Source organism: Pistacia vera, unplaced genomic scaffold, assembly GCF_008641045.1.
Source record: "Pistacia vera cultivar Batoury unplaced genomic scaffold, PisVer_v2 Contig66, whole genome shotgun sequence".
In the NCBI taxonomy this organism is placed as follows: Eukaryota; Viridiplantae; Streptophyta; class Magnoliopsida; order Sapindales; family Anacardiaceae; genus Pistacia; species Pistacia vera.
The window spans coordinates 179,448-196,662 of record NW_022196512.1 but is presented as its reverse complement, the minus strand read 5'-3'; the positions used below and the strand labels follow the sequence as shown (position 1 = coordinate 196,662).

At 32.3% G+C, this 17,215-nt stretch overlaps 2 protein-coding genes across 2 annotated transcripts; one reads left to right on the top strand and one right to left on the bottom strand.

The window, feature by feature from the left end:
• Positions 1–3,870: 3,870 nt before the first annotated feature.
• On the bottom strand, positions 3,871–5,985 carry LOC116112290. Its single transcript, XM_031398446.1, has 4 exons — positions 5,852–5,985; positions 5,174–5,716; positions 3,980–4,066; positions 3,871–3,891 (listed from the first exon to the last, which is right to left on the bottom strand). Exons 2-4 carry the CDS (start codon positions 5,702–5,704, stop codon positions 3,871–3,873), a joined length of 639 nt encoding a protein of 212 aa, XP_031254306.1. The 5' UTR covers positions 5,705–5,716; positions 5,852–5,985.
• Positions 5,986–6,898: 913 nt separating this feature from the next.
• Positions 6,899–9,720, top strand: LOC116112296 (gluconokinase). The gene is made up of 4 exons (XM_031398453.1): positions 6,899–7,009; positions 7,095–7,137; positions 9,015–9,094; positions 9,204–9,720. Exons 1-4 carry the CDS (start codon positions 6,991–6,993, stop codon positions 9,605–9,607), a joined length of 546 nt encoding a protein of 181 aa, XP_031254313.1. The 5' UTR covers positions 6,899–6,990; the 3' UTR covers positions 9,608–9,720.
• The last annotated feature ends 7,495 nt before the right edge of the window (positions 9,721–17,215 follow it).

Genomic DNA, 17,215 nt, shown 5'->3' with positions numbered 1-17,215 from the left:
TCAAGGGAGCAATGACATGCTTATAAATTTCGAATTATTGCCAACAAGTAATTTTGTGCCTCTGGTTTCTTCATTTGGTCATACATCTCGAGTGGCAATGAGGAGCTATGTTAAAATCTTTTAAAAAGACTAGAGTACAGCTGACAAAAATATGAATGGTGGAATTTTGAAAAATGATAAAGTTTTCAGGGTACACATGATTGTGAGAATGTCAAATTAAAGGGACCAATGACATGCTTGAATATGCCGCAGTGCGTGATTCAAATTTTAATACAAGAATATGTAAATCAATTAATAACTTACTCTTATTTATCTAGTATCAGTCTCTGCAGTTCTGGGTGCCACTTTTTTATGTTTCTTGCATGCCATCAGTCACTAAATGAAGTTTATAGTTCAAAATATTTTTGAACTTCAGCACCTTGGTCCTACATGGATTCTTTTGAACAAACCTATTTAGTGGACGCTCAACTTTACTATATGCTTTCATAGGTGTCTGAAGTTCAAATTCAGCTACTGATTTGATTTGTTTGTTTTTGGATTTGTTCTTATCCAGAGAAATGCAGCCGACTTACCTTGGAAAGAAAAGAAACTGGTTAATGACATTGCCCAATATGGTCCAAAAATGCCACAGAGTTCTTAGCTCTTAGCCTCGGGAGCTTCTTGAAATCTAGGCTTGCTAAATTTTCAATGTAGAGCATCCACAAAAGTTAGTTCTCAAAGTCCCTGAGGAATAGCATGGATAATTTTCGATTACTTAATGTGCATGCTCTTAGACTTTCATTCTCCAATAACATCAATTTAAATTTCTTTCCGTCTCCTTTAAACAATTGAGTTATTGATAGATAATAAAATCTGCTTCATTATATAACAGATTTAGTTTTATCTTTTTTCATCTTTGTCTTTAGAAACATCTCATTCTTTTTTAAAACGTGATTAGGGAATCTTTTTATACTTAAATGTTGACTTCATTATCCTCATCGCTGAGGAAATCAAGCTGAAAACTTGTTTCTTGGTTACTGTTTGAAGAAGGAACACGTACACATCGGTATAATTTTCTGTGGTATTCAAAGATGTGTTTTGATAATTTCTCTATTCTCATTCTATCTATTTGTTATCTGTGCTACTGTATCACTGACTTAAGAAATAAGCTTTTTGTACAAATCTTTCTTTGAGGGATTATCTTTCAGGTTGCTCTCAAGAAGCAAACACTGGAAATATCGCAGACCACATTCTAGATGGAATCTGAAACCAGCGGACTCGGTCACAACTACAGGGCCATATCCATTCCAGAAGGTCTAAATAATTTCATTTTGAGATATTTTCTCAACGTATAATATACATTCTGTTTTTAACTTATTCCTTTAAAGTTGTGACTCTAGAGGTCAAATTAAACTATCTTGCTAATTCCTGTATTTTTCTTTACCTCATTCTCAATTATTCAAGTAAACAAAAATGAGTATTGTAGTGCTTTTCTTTACCTCATTGTCACTATATCCTTTAGAAGCATTCGTAAAGATAATTTTTATTTCATATTTTATTTATCATGTACTTATTATTATTATTATTATTATTATATTAAAATTTTGCATCTTAGTTACTTATATTATTCTCATTTTTATACAGGATGATGGTCCAATTAATGAAGATGATTCAGGCTGCAGTTGATGAAGACAATGACTCATGAATGATGATTAAAGAAAAATTTAGTTGCCTTGAACCTTATTTCACAGGTCCTCCCGAAGCTTTTAGGTTCAAAGTCAAATCAGGCAAAGATAAGCATCATTAATGACATCAGTGGCATCGCTAAGCTGGAAGGTAGTACTAAGATTTTATGTTAGTCAAATTAACTTGATGAATTGAGATAATCCTTTTTTAGGTCAACATACTGATCTTTAGTTAGTGATAGACCACCCATGAGCAAGGTCTGTAAGTTGAAAGGCAAGAATAGACGTTAAGGGCAGTGAGTGTGAAAGGCGGTGAGTGTGGAGAGTGTGAGCGAGTTTTTAAGAATATACACCATGGCTGATATTTAGAGGATGGATTTAGTGTCAGTTAGTAAAGGGTAATTAGTATATAGTAAAGAGAGGAGTGTGAGGGGATTATCAAGTAAATTCTTCATAGGTCATAAGGGAGGCTCCTCCAGCTCCTCGAACTGGGAATCTATCTGTTTGGGTGCTATACTTCTTCATTTGTTATTTCAACCCTTATATTAATACTATCAGTTCATATCCAAGTGTGTGTTCTCTTGCTTGTTACTTTGTGTGTATTGTGTTGGTTTTAGTCAATTTTACAGGGGCTCCATCAGTTAGGTGAATGTGTCTGTGTGGAATTCCCACTTCTAATGTAAATTAATGTTAAGTTTAACTTATAATAGATGCACTGATTTTTCTAATTTAACCTTCTGCAATTGACACTTATTTGTAAGAATTTAATTTCTTACATACTCAAGATTCGTATAAACTTAGGTAACTTTGAAATGTTTCATTAGCATTTTTGAAGAATTTCTTTTCTGGTAGAAGGTCTTACAGAGGAAAATTTAGAAAGTTCTTGGGGTTATGAAATGAAATGTGTACTAAAGTGTGCTTGCATTATTGAGGATGATTTTCTGCTTTGCTCTCAGGAAATCTTGACAAATCTTTTAAGGTTTCAGAATTTGTCTATACTTAGATCATCATTTTAATACATTTGGAAAGTTACTGTATTGATACACACATATATAATCTTGAAAAATCTCTAAAGGTTCGTCTTCTTATATTACAGAGAGAATGTCGCGTTTGTTATTTCAGATATAATTTCATGTTGAACTTCTGAAGTGTTGAAGGCTGACCCCATTACTTTTCTAGGAAGGATTAAATAGGTTCCTACCCATATGTTTATTTATTTTTAGCTTAATACAAGATGACAAATAAGTAAATAAGTTATTTTATTTCCCATGGACATGTGTGCTAAGTTTAGCTTCTGCTTTCTCAACAGGTGATGGTAGTTTTGATTCAGTGCTGAGAGGGGACTTTTCTATAGACAAGTGTCCTGAGAAGTTAATTGGACTGAAAGCTGAGTTGGAACTCTGCACTTCCTAAGCTTTTCTTTATGAGCTAGTGTCCTGGAAAATGCTCCACATGGCATGGGATTGAGGAACCACGGAAGCTTTTCATTATTCTGAAGTAAGCTATGAGATAACTTTTCATTGGACTTTGTATGCCAACTTGATCAAAAGGACTATGCTAGAAAATATCAAAGTTAAAAGGGAATAAGGGGGACAATCAAGTCAAACCAACACTTGTTTCATTATTGAACCATGAGTAAAACTCAAAATCACAAATCAATCACTCAAATCAAATAGCACAACAGACAAGCAAAACACAATGACATGCAAGAATCAGCTCATAGTAGTCTTAAAACTCATTTTACCAAAACGAGAATTGGTTAAATTCCAAGTGAACCATTAACCAACCAGCCATATGACCAGGTACATGGGTTCTTGACATAAGTGCCAATACAAAACTTAATTTCTAACTCAAAAATATGTATATAAAACACAAAAGGAAAAATAAGTGTGCTAAACCACCAGAACAACACAGATAAAATACTTGTATGATTCAAGGCCAACCATGGGTGCAAACAAGAATCAAACAAATCTCAAAATAAAAATTGAAATATAGCTTTCCATACAAAAAGACTGTTGCAGACAAATTTTCGTGTTTGCTTCAGTAAAAAAATCACATAATTCCAAGAAGTATTTGATCTAATACTTCATTCTAAAGTTAAATGTAAACAATGCAAATGAACATCGTGGCACTTCAAATGCCTTCTATGAAATTTCTGTAATAGCAATATAGTACAGTTTCTATCCAAAAAAGAAAAGGGGGTATTTTAAGCAATCTTAAATTTGAGCTATAACACCATATGCCATCAAATTATATAAGGGATGGAAGGAATGATAGAAAGAAAGAAAGAAAAAAGTAGTAGGGGAAAACCTCACCTGCTCAAAACCAAGTACAAGATTGGCCCACTCAATGTCCCTGGTAATCAGCAAATTGGACCTTGCAAGAAGTGGTGCAACCTGGACCTAAAATATTCAAGAAATGATAAATAACGTAGTTAAGTTTACCTACAGACTAGAAAATGTAAAAGTTTAATGAGTTGAACCCAGATGAACAACTATAAACACTAGAAAGTGAATGGCAGCATACTGCTTACTTGTACTTGACAATAATATTCATGAAGAAACCATGCTTAAGCAAAATTATACAAATACGTAGAATCATGCATGCACGCATATGCACTAATAAAGTTCACACACTCTTGACCACAACCAAGCTACTCATTACATTAATAAGATCCACAGAGCATGTATATAATGGCCCTTTATCCAAATGTTGTAAGGTTAAAACACTCTTGACCATAGTATATGATAGCCCTTTATCCAAACGTTGTAAGGTTAAAACACTCTTGACCATAACCAAGCTTCCCATTTGTAATATAATAAGACGCAATGCACGTATAGAGCGTCTCTTTATCTCAATACAGTAACAGAACCATAGTGCTATTTGAACTCAAGAATCACCTCAACTTGGTGTCATTAACGTTGGTCTGGCAACTCAATTCATAAGATAACTTTTTCATCGATTTATAACCTATTAAAATACCAACAAAGGCACCCAGGCACAAAATTGCCAAATCATTGACCATGAGTCTGATTAAGATGAGCTTTGCCACAATAACTGAAATCAACAACTTTGGTCCAAACTAGAGGCCCTAAATCAACGTCACGTAACACTCAATAGAACTAAACAGATAATCTGTGCATGTCCAAGCATATATTAACATAATGCTCCCCACCCCTCCAACCCCTACATTTCCCCAGTGGCAAAACTGAAAATGCAAACACAGGCACATGATATCTATTAAAGGATTTACCCAGTTAAGTAAAGAACATGTGATTAAAAACTAAATCAGGATGCATTGCTAAACATAAACAAACACAGAATTTTTTAACCATCACAATGCAATGATGGAATAACTGTAGTGATTATAAATTCAATAAGCTGATGCTTTTGCAAGACATGTTCCTCCAAGGAACAAAAGAGCATTCACACTGTCTAAAGTAACCATAACAAATCAAGCAATACAATCATCTAACAACAACTTTAAAGCATAAGAAAAACAAATTCACCTCCTCCGGGGATGAGGGTTCAAGAAAACCAGTGACAGACTGACTGACTGGAGGTTGACGCAGAACTGATTTACCCTGCTCATAAGGATTTTCTTCTGGGACAGCAGAACCTGAAAACCATCTTCCCTGCAGCCTAGCATCGTAAACCGGTTCACCATAATTCTTACTCTTAACAACTTTTCTTCTTCTTTTTTCTCTGGACTTTTCCAATTTCTTATCAGCAATCCAAAGCTGTGCAAGAAAATCTCTATCCAGCTGAGCGCCATTACCACTGCTTCCAAAGAATCGTTTTAATTGCACAGAATTTTCCTTAAATCTGCCTAAAACATTTCTCCCCACAATCGAATCAACGAACCCAGTTGCCCTAAAGCCCTCCTTCTGCTCCAAAAATCTTGTTTCCAAGCATTCCCAATCAAAAACTCCAACTTTTGCAGAATTACAAATACCCTTTTGCTGTCTATTTACATTAATCCAAAATGCAGAAACTTTCTCAACGGTTTTACCAATCTTGGAAAAAGAACGAAACCCCATTGCCCAATTGACCTATGAAAAAAAAACAATAAACAAACATAACCTATGCAATTTTTCCCATTTCTTTATTTAATAAATAAATATTAAAAAATGTAATGATTGTAGCAATAAAAGTAAAAAAAGAGGAGAAATGAAGCGAAGGCTGACCAGTAACCAGTGAGCAGTCTCTATCTGGGTTCTTCTTCAACTCTCCTTTTCTTTGTCTTTTCTCGTGTTGTATCGGAGCTTGAAAGAGACCGTGTTTCTGGGTTGAAAGACACCTGTTCGTTTCAGCCTTTCAGGTATTCGCTATCTATGCCTGTCCTGATAGTTGGGTCACGAGGAGAAGAGCAGGTAACACATTAGCCCCTGAGTTTTGAGAAAATTACACTTGGGCCCAATGAAATTTGAAAAGACCACAATTGTCCCTGTCAGACCCTGAGCATTTTACCTCCTGTTAAATAGCTTAAGGTCAATTTTGTCTTTCACCAGGCCCCCATTTTTTTGCCACTTGAATATAATGAGATTGGAGAGCTTGAGTTTATTCAACTCTTGCTGGATTAATTATATAATGAGACTCTAGTAATATAAAGAATACCTCATAATATTTATACATTTTTTTGAAATCACGATAAAGATTAGGTAAAATCAAAAGAATATATTTAAATATTAGTCAAATTATTGTGATAAATTTTCTTAATAATTAATTCAATATCATCTAGTAACTTAAATTGTAATATATTTACTTTTAATTTTTCTTAAAATCATTTTACCATATTAAACTAATAAATAAATTTTGTTTTGCAAGTTTGCATTAAAAGTTTGTGGGATTCAGTGTCATTTATGTCTGTTAAATATAAAGGTTCAAAGGGTAAAAATCATATTTTGAATAAATTACTAGTATTTTTTGTTAAATAGCTCAAAATTTTGGTCAAACAATAAAGTTTTAGATAAATGATATTGTTAAATTTCTTGATCATGAAAGTAAACCACTTATTCAAAATATCTTTTGTACTCCTTACGCAGTAATAATTAATTGATAAAACCTTCATTTGGGGTTATGGGCGTTAGTTTCTCAAAAGTGGAGGGAATATTAGTATTTCCACCAAATCTTGGAGGCAGACATGCAATTAACTGAAAATTTGAGTATTGACTGAGGAGTCTAAGAAAGTCAAAACATGCCACCAAGAAGTTCACGAGTCATTAACGGCTCCTATTATATTGTCTTATTGTACATTTGTTTGATTCTCGTAGGGGGTTTCATTGCTAAAATTTCAAACTTTCCTCATCTTCTTTGTTAACTAAACATGGGTTCTGATCCTAAAGGTAATTTATTTCCTTATTTGATATCAAGTTAATGGATAGATTCCTCTTCAGTTCTTGATGTTCACTCTTTTTATGTTCTTCGCAGGGAAAGCTTTTGTTATAATGGGTGTCAGTGGCGCTGGGAAATCGTAAGTTTTTTTGTGGCTTTAATTGAATTCGTTTGATTGTCTTTGAGGATTGAGATTCGTTTGTGTTAGGGTGTTGAGTTTTTGATTGATGGATTGTGAAATATTGATGTTTGGAGTCTATTCTCAAGTGGGATATCTTTAAATTTTGGTTAGGTGGATGGAATTCTCAAGTTGGGATTTGGGATTGTTTCTAGGAAGCACTTTTGAGAAATGTACTTATTGCAGAAGCACTTATTAACCTTTTTTCTTTGTTTTAGAAATGTATTCATCAAATGCTTCTCAAGGTATTGCAAGTGCTGTCTTGATTGCAAAATGTGTTTTTATCTAATTCAAACAAACTCTATAATATGATACAAAGTGCTTTTGGTTATTTGAAAGCGCTTTAGATGGTGCCAAAGGCAATCTCCAATTCATTTAACTATTTAAGGTCTACAAGATTTCACTTTAGATACGATTTTGAAATACAAAAGTTAAGTGGATGGAATTTTATTGTATAGGCTGTTAAATGAATAATTTTGTGGGAAAAAATTCTTACTGCAAAGCACCTACAACGTGTTTTTCTTTGGCTTTAGAGGCATTGCCAAAAGCAAGCTCAAATTAACTCAAGTCTATAAGGTTTCAATTCTTTATATGATTTTGATATTCTTTGGTTTTTGAGCTTTGACATATTGTTGATTCTAGTACAATATTTGTGACCATATATTAATTTTCTTCAGGTTATGATTTTTTACTGATTAGTTGTATCTTGTTTATACCAATGGTAAATGAGACTCGACTTTGTGCTTGTATTGTTGTTTGTGATGTTTAGATCTTCACAGGCAGATTTGTGACTGAAAATTTTGTGCTTCTCGGGAGATCATCTTCCTAGCCTACATTGTACTAGGACATTAATGATGAAGAATTGCAGAAGCAAATCTTCTTTTTATGTAATTGATGCTATTCAAATTTCATCTTGTTCGAACAGCAGAAAAACTTTAACTGCATTTGTCTAGATTCGAATGGCACACCGCCATGAATTGTAAAAATCTTCATGCACTTAATCACCAGTATGTAGTTATCAAACGCTTTCTTATAAAGGCCAGTGTCAATTTGGAAAAGCCATTAAAGGTTTCAAGGCCAGAAAACTGACAGATTGTTTCAATGCCAATACCTATTTTCAATTACTTGCCCATACAAGGACACCATCTTCACCAAGAATAACTTTTGAGTAAAATGCTAGTTTAATCTCCTTTGTGTTTGATTAGAACTACTCAGTTATTGAATGTTCTCGTAAGGTGGAATTTGAATATCTATATTGACATGTATGACTGGCATTCACCGCCTCTTTCTTTGCATTATTTCAATTGTTTCTTATTTGGTGTCATCGCAATAAATAGCTACCTGACCTTAATAGCTGGGATTGTAAACAAAAACAAGTTAGTTTAATACAGCAAGTATTGGGCGAAATATGTTACCAAAAGAGAGTCATTTGGTCATTTTGTGCCAGAATTGGAATGAAGTTACATTACCATGTAAATTGTTAAACTGATAGATTACTCTGGTGGGATCCAATGAATGTTGCAACTTGCACTGTTTGACATCTACTGCTTTAATCATTTGATAAATGTTTTTGTTGCTCATTCTGTATTCTTATCAAACAATTGAATTTGCAGACTATAACTCTTTTAATTCGCGTGATGTTTAATATTTCAATCGAGGTCAGGGTAGTTGATACTGATATCTATTGTGTTATAGCAGAAAATCTAGTTTCATTCTTATTTTAACATATGTATATTGATCTTTTTGCTGCACATGATTGTTTCCTTTTCTTTGTTCATCTTCTATTTCTGATCTTATCAGCGGCATCATGACTGCTAATGCATTTAGTGCTTCAACAGCACGATAGGCGAGATGCTAGCAAAAGCTTTGAATTGTGATTTTGTTGATGCTGATGATTACCATTCACAATCAAACAAGGGTAAGTCCATAATCTAATTGACCATGATTAGCTTCCTGTTCCTGATTTTGATATTAGAATCATGATTAGCTTCATCATTTTCTATATTGTCATATGTTCAACACGACAGAAAAGATGCAACAAGGAATTCCTCTTTCAGAGGAAGACCGGATTCCATGGCTGGAAACCCTACGGGATGCTCTAAGAGAGAAAATAATCAGCAAAAAAACTGTGATACTTGGATGTTCTGCTCTGCAGAAGCGATACAGAGAAATTCTTCGAGCAGCTGACTCTAAATATGAACCTGGAAGCTACAATAGTCTAGTGAAGTTCATCTTGTTGGATGTTCAAGTTGAGGTGCTTGTTACTCGACTAGAGAAACGAGCTGCGGAAGGGAAACATTTCATGCCAGCTGCACTTTTGCAGTCGCAGTTAGATTTGCTTCAAATAGACGATTCCGAAGGGGTTCTTAAGGTTGATGCTACTCAAAGTCCTCAGACGATTGTAAACCATATACAAACTTCATTGATTTGATCAAACTCTGAAACAGAAATGAGCATTCACAGTCAAAAAACTTGGCATGTGGTTGAGATAAAAGATTGTTTCATCCCCAACCTCAACATTATTCTAATATATTTCTTTTTTCATTGTGTTTTTTCATAGGATGATAAAAATCTTAGCATCAATCAAGTATTTATTCCATATACTAAGCGATGTAGCATCGTTTATTAGATACATATCATGGATCATATAATCATATAAACTATGTATGACTAGGACAATTTTTGTTCCTTTTTTTTATGTTTAATAGAAGAAAACCATTTTTTTTTTTTTTCATAAAAACCATCATCAAATTTAATGAGTTTACAAAGGATTTTTTAATGAATATTCTATCAAAAATGTTCTTACTAGGGGGGTTTTACCCTAATTTTGGATTTCGAAAGAATATATTTCAGAAGTCTATGCATTCATCCTACATGGATATATGACTAAATAATCATCAATTTTTTTTTATTAATTTTGAAGATTAATGAGATAGAAAATATCCATAAACTATATAAAAATGTTGACATATGTTAAGGTATTTTAGATTTTTCCCAAGGGACATACCACAAATCTATTATTATAACTAAATACATTCAATTCATTTTTCTTGAGGTTTGATTAATTTTAATTATGAAAAGCTTCATAAGAACAATAATAATAATAAATCTTTGTGCTCTGTTTTGGATTGCTTGTGTGACGAGTAATGAAGACTAGAATCTTCATTTTCCACCACAAGGAATAATAAATTGATTATGAAGCAAGGGCTGCGTTTGTTTCAGTTTTGGGAATACTACTTTTAGTATTCCCAAAAAAGTTAAACAGTAAAATACCCAAAAACTCAGATTTTTGGGAATACTACTCCAAATATTATTCAACTTTTTTTAAACCCCTTAAATTTGATAATTTAATTAAATACCCCTAAATATTTTTTTTTAAAATTACAAAAACACCCCAATAATCTACATTTACCAGATTCCAGCCACCACCACCGGAAAATGGTCGGAATCTGGTAGGATGGCGCACTACAGGCTGAATTTGGCCGGTAGTGTGCCGATCTAGCCTTTTCCGGCCAGATCCACCGTGGATCTGGCCGGAAAAGGCCAGATCTAAGGCCAAAGATTTGGCAGTAACACTCGGTCACGACGGCCAACAAGCCGTCGTTGAGAGCAAATACGGCCAGATCTGGCCGTTGACGGCCAGATCTGACCGTAGATCTGGTCTTTTCCGACCAGATCCACCACGACGGCCAACAAGTCGTCGTTGAGAGCAAATACGGCCAGATCTGGCCGTTAACGGCCAGATCTGACCGTAGATCTGGCCAGAAAAGGCCATAGCGACGCATGACCGGCAAGATCCAACCGTTCATGCGCCCATACGGCGACTTCGGCCACCTCCGGTGGTGGTCGCCGGCTGGGGGTGTTTGAGGGTGGGTTAGGGGTATTTTTGTTAACTTTTAATGTTTTATTATAGGGGGTACTTTGTAAAAAAATAAACATAAAGGGTATTTTATTAATTTATAAATTCTACATCGTAATACCCGCCCAATTCAACTTTTTTTTAACTTTTTTCAAAAAACTTTTCCTAAAACCCCCAAATTTTGAACCAAACGGAGCCAAGATATCTCAGTCCAAGTTAAAAGGGGCAAAAACATTTTATTACTAGACTAGGGAGAACACATTGTCCCACCCAAGGTTTGGTGAAAGACACTTTCTCACCCTTCAAGTTTCAAAATGACACTTTCTCACCCGTTATTAGGTTCGGTTATTTTTTTCACTAATATTTTACTAAAAAGACAAAAATACCCTTAAATATTTGACTTTATAAATTTTTTATTATTTTTAAATGATCTTGATATTTATTTATTTATTCATTTATAATGTCATCAATATCTCATCACTATTATTCAATAATCTACTAAATTTATAATATTTTTCATTTTTACTAATTAACATAGAAAATCAATATTTCTAATTAATTAAATAAACAAAGGAAAATATATATCTTTACACTTGAACTAATAAATAATTGAGCAAAAACTTTGACTTAACTAAATTTTAATTTATAATAAACTATTTAAGGGTATTTTTGTCTTTTTAATTAAATATTAATAGAAAATACTAACAGAACTTGATGAAGGTGAAAAAGTATCGTTTTGAAACTTGACAGGTGAAAAAGTGTCGCTTTGCCAAACTTTGGGTGGGAAACTGTCGATTCTCCCACTAGACTATAATTAGTTTTAGATATTTTTAATAATTTTTAATATATGGTCTGAGTCTTCTCATGCCTCCAATTTTGAAAACTCTCTTCACATGCCTACAATTTTGAATACTCTCTTTTCATCTGCCTTTCTCTTAATAAATTAATCATGACATCTCTTCTTCAACAAATATTAACATCCTTAACTCTATTTTCCTTTATTTATTTTTTTAATTTTTTTTCTGTCCATTAATTTGAGGTTCATCGATGGATCATCATGGAGTTTTGTTTTAAATATATAGGAGATGATTGTAGAGCCATCAATGGAGGCTCATCGTATATCAACATACATGGACCATGGTGTGCATGCGGACCTGGCCATGGCATGAGGTTTTATCTTTTAGATCTTCTGACTTTTATATTATATATCTCCTTATTAAAGTACTAAATACCTCGAAATAGGGAATTTTTTTTATTTTTTTTTTAATCATAGGGGTGTCCGGACTAGTTTATATGCATTTCAACTAATACCTGAAGACCCTGAATTTTTTTGTTTTTGATAACTGAGGGTGTTCAAATCAACTTACATGCATCTCAACTAATCCCCCACGACCTTAGAACTACCAACTGAATAAGAGCTTTAGTAGTCACTCATATTAGTAACTGATGAGAGACTCGAACTCTTTAATGATTGCGAGTGTTCGGGCTAGTTTACGCGCACCTCAACTAATCCCCCGCGGGTGTTTGGGCCAACTTACGCGTACCTAAACTAATCCCCTACAATTACCAGTCAGATAAGAGCTCTAATGGTCACCCCTATTAACAACTAAGGAGGGATTCAAACTCAGAACCTCTTAAATAATACACTCAAGAATTCGCATCAAACCACTTTGCCACTTAAGGGTTGGTTAAAATATGGAATTTTTTGCATATAGCATTTTATATAATGTAAATAATTGAAACATGAATAAACATTAATATTTATGCTTTCCATATTAATCAAGTAAATTAATAACGGAATTTATTAAGCATACATAATAAATTGAATTGTGTCCGTTTTACAGGAAACAATATCATAAATCAATTTATAATGATAAAAAAACATAATACTTGCAATTATCTAATTACAAATCATATTTTTAGTGCATAATAATGACTAATTTCATTCTNAACTATGTATTAAAATATAATTTATTAACTCATAATAATTTAAATTTTAACATTTTGATAGGATTAATTGTCTACAAATTTATATACTTATTTCATAATCAATTAATTTAAAATGTAATAGTTTAATGATTTAAAAATTATTATTAAATTATATTTAATTTTTAATATAAACATTCTTATGCAGTCCCATAGGACCCATACTTCATCAAACACAAGACAATACTATTGAACCATTTCTCCCACAACACCCATTTCTCCAATGGATACTAACCAACAATAGGTTGGTCGAGTGGTAAAGGTTTAGGGCCAAGGGGTTTGTTTTTCTTATAGTCTCAGATTCGAATCATATGAATGATTGTTAATATTGTTGGTCACGGACCATAGGATTTATCCTATTTTGGAAGCCTTGTCTAGGGTTGAGGGACTAGACTAGATGCGCGTCAGCTGCCCAAACACCCCCAATAACCAATGTACATCGTTGAACTGATAGATTACTCGAGTGGTATCCAATGAATGTTGCAACTTGCACTGTTTGACATCCACTGCTCATTCTGTATTCTTATCAAACAATTGCATTTGCAGAATATATTTCAATCGAGGTCAAGTTAGTTGATACTGATATCTGTTGTGTTACAAAATAAAATCTAGTTTGTGCATGGAATCGGAATGAAGTTACATTACCATGTACATTGTTGAACTGATAGATTACTCGGGTGCGATCCAATGAATGTTACAACTTGCATTGTTTGACATCCACTGCTTTAATCATTTGATAAACGTTTTTGTTGCTCATTCTGTATTCTTATCAAACAATTGCCTTTGCAGATGATATTTCAATCGAGGTCAAGGTAGTTGATACTGATATCTATTGCGTTATAGCAGAAAATCTAGTTTCATTCTTATTTTAACATATGTATATTGTTCTTTTTGCTACACATGATTGTTTCCTTTTCTTTGTTCATTTTCTATTTCGGATCTTATCAGCGGCATCATGACCGCTAATGCATTATGTGCTTCGACAGCACGACAGGCGAAATTATAATACACCCCAAATATTTAAAAATTTCTCTTCTCTTACCCCAAAGACTTCTATTTTTAATTTTGCTAAATCTCTCGAAAGATACACACATTTTATTTTAATTTTGCTGAGTTTTTTGAAATATTATAATTAATGTTATAATATGAGATCAGAGAAGCATGCGTGGAGACAGAATATATTGACTAAATTCAACACCTTAATTTCTATGCCTTTATTTCTTTTGCATTGCATCACTTTTCAACAACTTTGATGCATGCTTGAATTAATTAAACAAACTTAGCTAACGAATAATTAGGGGTGAAACCAAGAAATTTGTTATGGGGAGGGTTAGATTTTTTTTAAAAACAAATAGTACTGACTTATACATATAAATATTGCACACCGTAAGAACATTTTGTTACCACTAAAAACAATAAATTTAATATTATCTCAACTTACTTGACTATTTGACACCTCTAAAAAGAAAAAAAGGAAAAATTATTTTAAATATAAAGTTAATGTAAAATCAAAATTAGTTCTAATAATTATGGATTGATGATGTGATAACTTCTATACTATATATATGCACAATATCCTTGGTTATTATATATCAAATATGGAGAAAGTAAATAACTAGAGAACGTCATAAGTATCACTAAATTGACTATGGTAATTATTTGATATGAAATGAAAAAAGAAAATTATGAGTCTTAGAGGTACCATTGGAATTTTGCAATACTGAATTATGATTAGATCTGATATATCATTTGTTGTTAATAAACTATAACTTAGTTTGAAATTATTGTAGTTTGTCTCGTAATGATTTGTGCGTAACCTTTAGAAATAATCAATTTTAAAAAAAAAAAAAATTTGAGATGCTTGTTTGTCTTAATTTTAAAACTACTTTTAATTTTAAGGAAAGAAATATAAATAGGATTTAAAAAAAAAAAAAATTCAGGCAACAAGGTGAGGATCGGTATGGAAAACAATTCCCGAATAACTTTGACGCCGATGGGGATTTATAAAATATATTTTCTTAATTTCTTTTTAAAAATGTTATTTAAAGGTGGTTCTACTCCGACATTACAATTTATGGGGGAAAAAAGAATTAAGAGTTTTTTTGTCATAGCATTGTATTAAAAATAATCATTGAATTATGATTAAATTTTTTATCATTTTAATATTATAAATTTAGTAAAAATTTAATTCTCATATAATTACACTATCAATTATATCCTTATGTTGAATAATTCAATACAAAGTTATTTATTAGTTTTTAATATTAAATAAAATACACTTTCAAAATTATAAAACATTAAAATAAAATAAATGAAATATTTTTATGCAACCATAAATTAGGTGGAAATTTGTAATTTACAAAACCACGGCTGGACAATATTTAATGGGTCGGTAAATGTCCTTTTCTCTTGAAATAATTGTCTCCACCCACTCGGACTTTTGTTAGTAGCCAAGGGGTAAGTGTTTATTTTGTTCCATTCAAAGTTTCAAACCACGTTAATGGGGTCCACTTCAAATCGCACTTGCTCTTGGTCCCACTTTGCCGCCAGGTTGGACTTTCTCTTTTTAATATTTATTTATTTTAGATATTTTTAAAAATAAAGATAGGTTAGATAAACATTCCTCACAAATTGTTCTCACAACTCTGATGTAATAGCTCACAATTGATCAGTTTGTATTTAATCAGACATGACCCATTGTTGACCAAATATGATCTATTGTGAACTAAACAATTACGAACTATAAATACACCAAACCTTGGGTGGGTGGGTAAATATCATTTTCTCTTGAAATTATTGTTTACAACCATAAATTAGGTGGAATTTGTAATTTTATAAAATCACGGGTTAAAAGTGCAAACTATAGATACACCAAACCTTGGGTGGGTAAATGTCCAATAATTGTCTCCACCAACTGGGACTTTTGTTTTTTTTAGTAGCCAAGGGGCAAGTTTTTATGCGGTTCCATTCAAAGTTTCAAACCACGTTATGGACTATAAAATTTGGGGTCCACTTCAAATCGCACTTGCTCTTGGTCCCACTTTTGCCCCCAGGTTGGACTTTCTCTTTTTAATATTTATTTATTTTTGATATTTTAAAAAATAAAGATAATTTAACAAATATTTTTTATAATTTTCTTTCACAAACGTTGATGTAACAGTTCATAATTGATCAGTTTGTATTTAATCAGACAGGATCCATGGTTGTAGAGATGAGACATATTACGAATTGATCAATTACAAATTGACATATCACGTTTTTTAGAAAAAGTTAGTGAAAATGTTTTGTGAGTATAATATTACTATATTTTTTAATAACTTTTAATATATAGGGTAAGTCTTGGAATGCCTCCAATTTTGAATACTCTCTCTTTAATAATCATGACATAATTTTTATAACTATTGCCAATAATCATGACATAATTTTTACAACTTTGGTTTAGCGAAATCTTAAGTTAATATCTCTTATTGTATTTATTTCAGATTTTTACTCTTAAAGTAATGTCATTTCTTTTATTTTAACAGATGCTTAACTTTTTAGCATGATGCATGATGCACGTTAGTACACTAAAGTGCTCCAACATTTTTTTTAGTAGAAGACGGGCTCATGATAGTAAAAAATGGTTTATGTTAACAACATCCAGACCAACAATTTTTGGCTTTTTCCAGTTAATTCCAAAGTCTAAAATCACTCTCGAGACCACCGTTGCACTCTCACAATCTCATCTACAAAATCGATACATTCATTTATCGATCTCACTCATTGTTTCTGACCACCTCTAATAATCACTAACAATATTAGTTTAAAGGTGAGACTCTGGAATAAATACAATCCCCTACAATCAACTTAAGATTTCACTAAACCTTTGTGAGAATACGTGGTTTACATTTATTTATACAATAAAACCTCTTTATAATGATACTCTATATATGAATAAACTCTACATAGTTATCAAAAATTATATTTCCAATTTGGGACAGTTATAAATAAGAATAAACTCCACATTGTAATAAGTTATAATTTTTCTAATTCCCGTCTTAAGGAAAGTTACCTCAACATAGTAATAATTATATGTATATTGTAAAAAAATATATGCTATATTACATTAAAATTTAAGATAAAATAAAATATTTATCTAAAATTGTTTGGGACAATAAGTTATACTTTAGAGTTGTTACCACATTTTTTAACTTG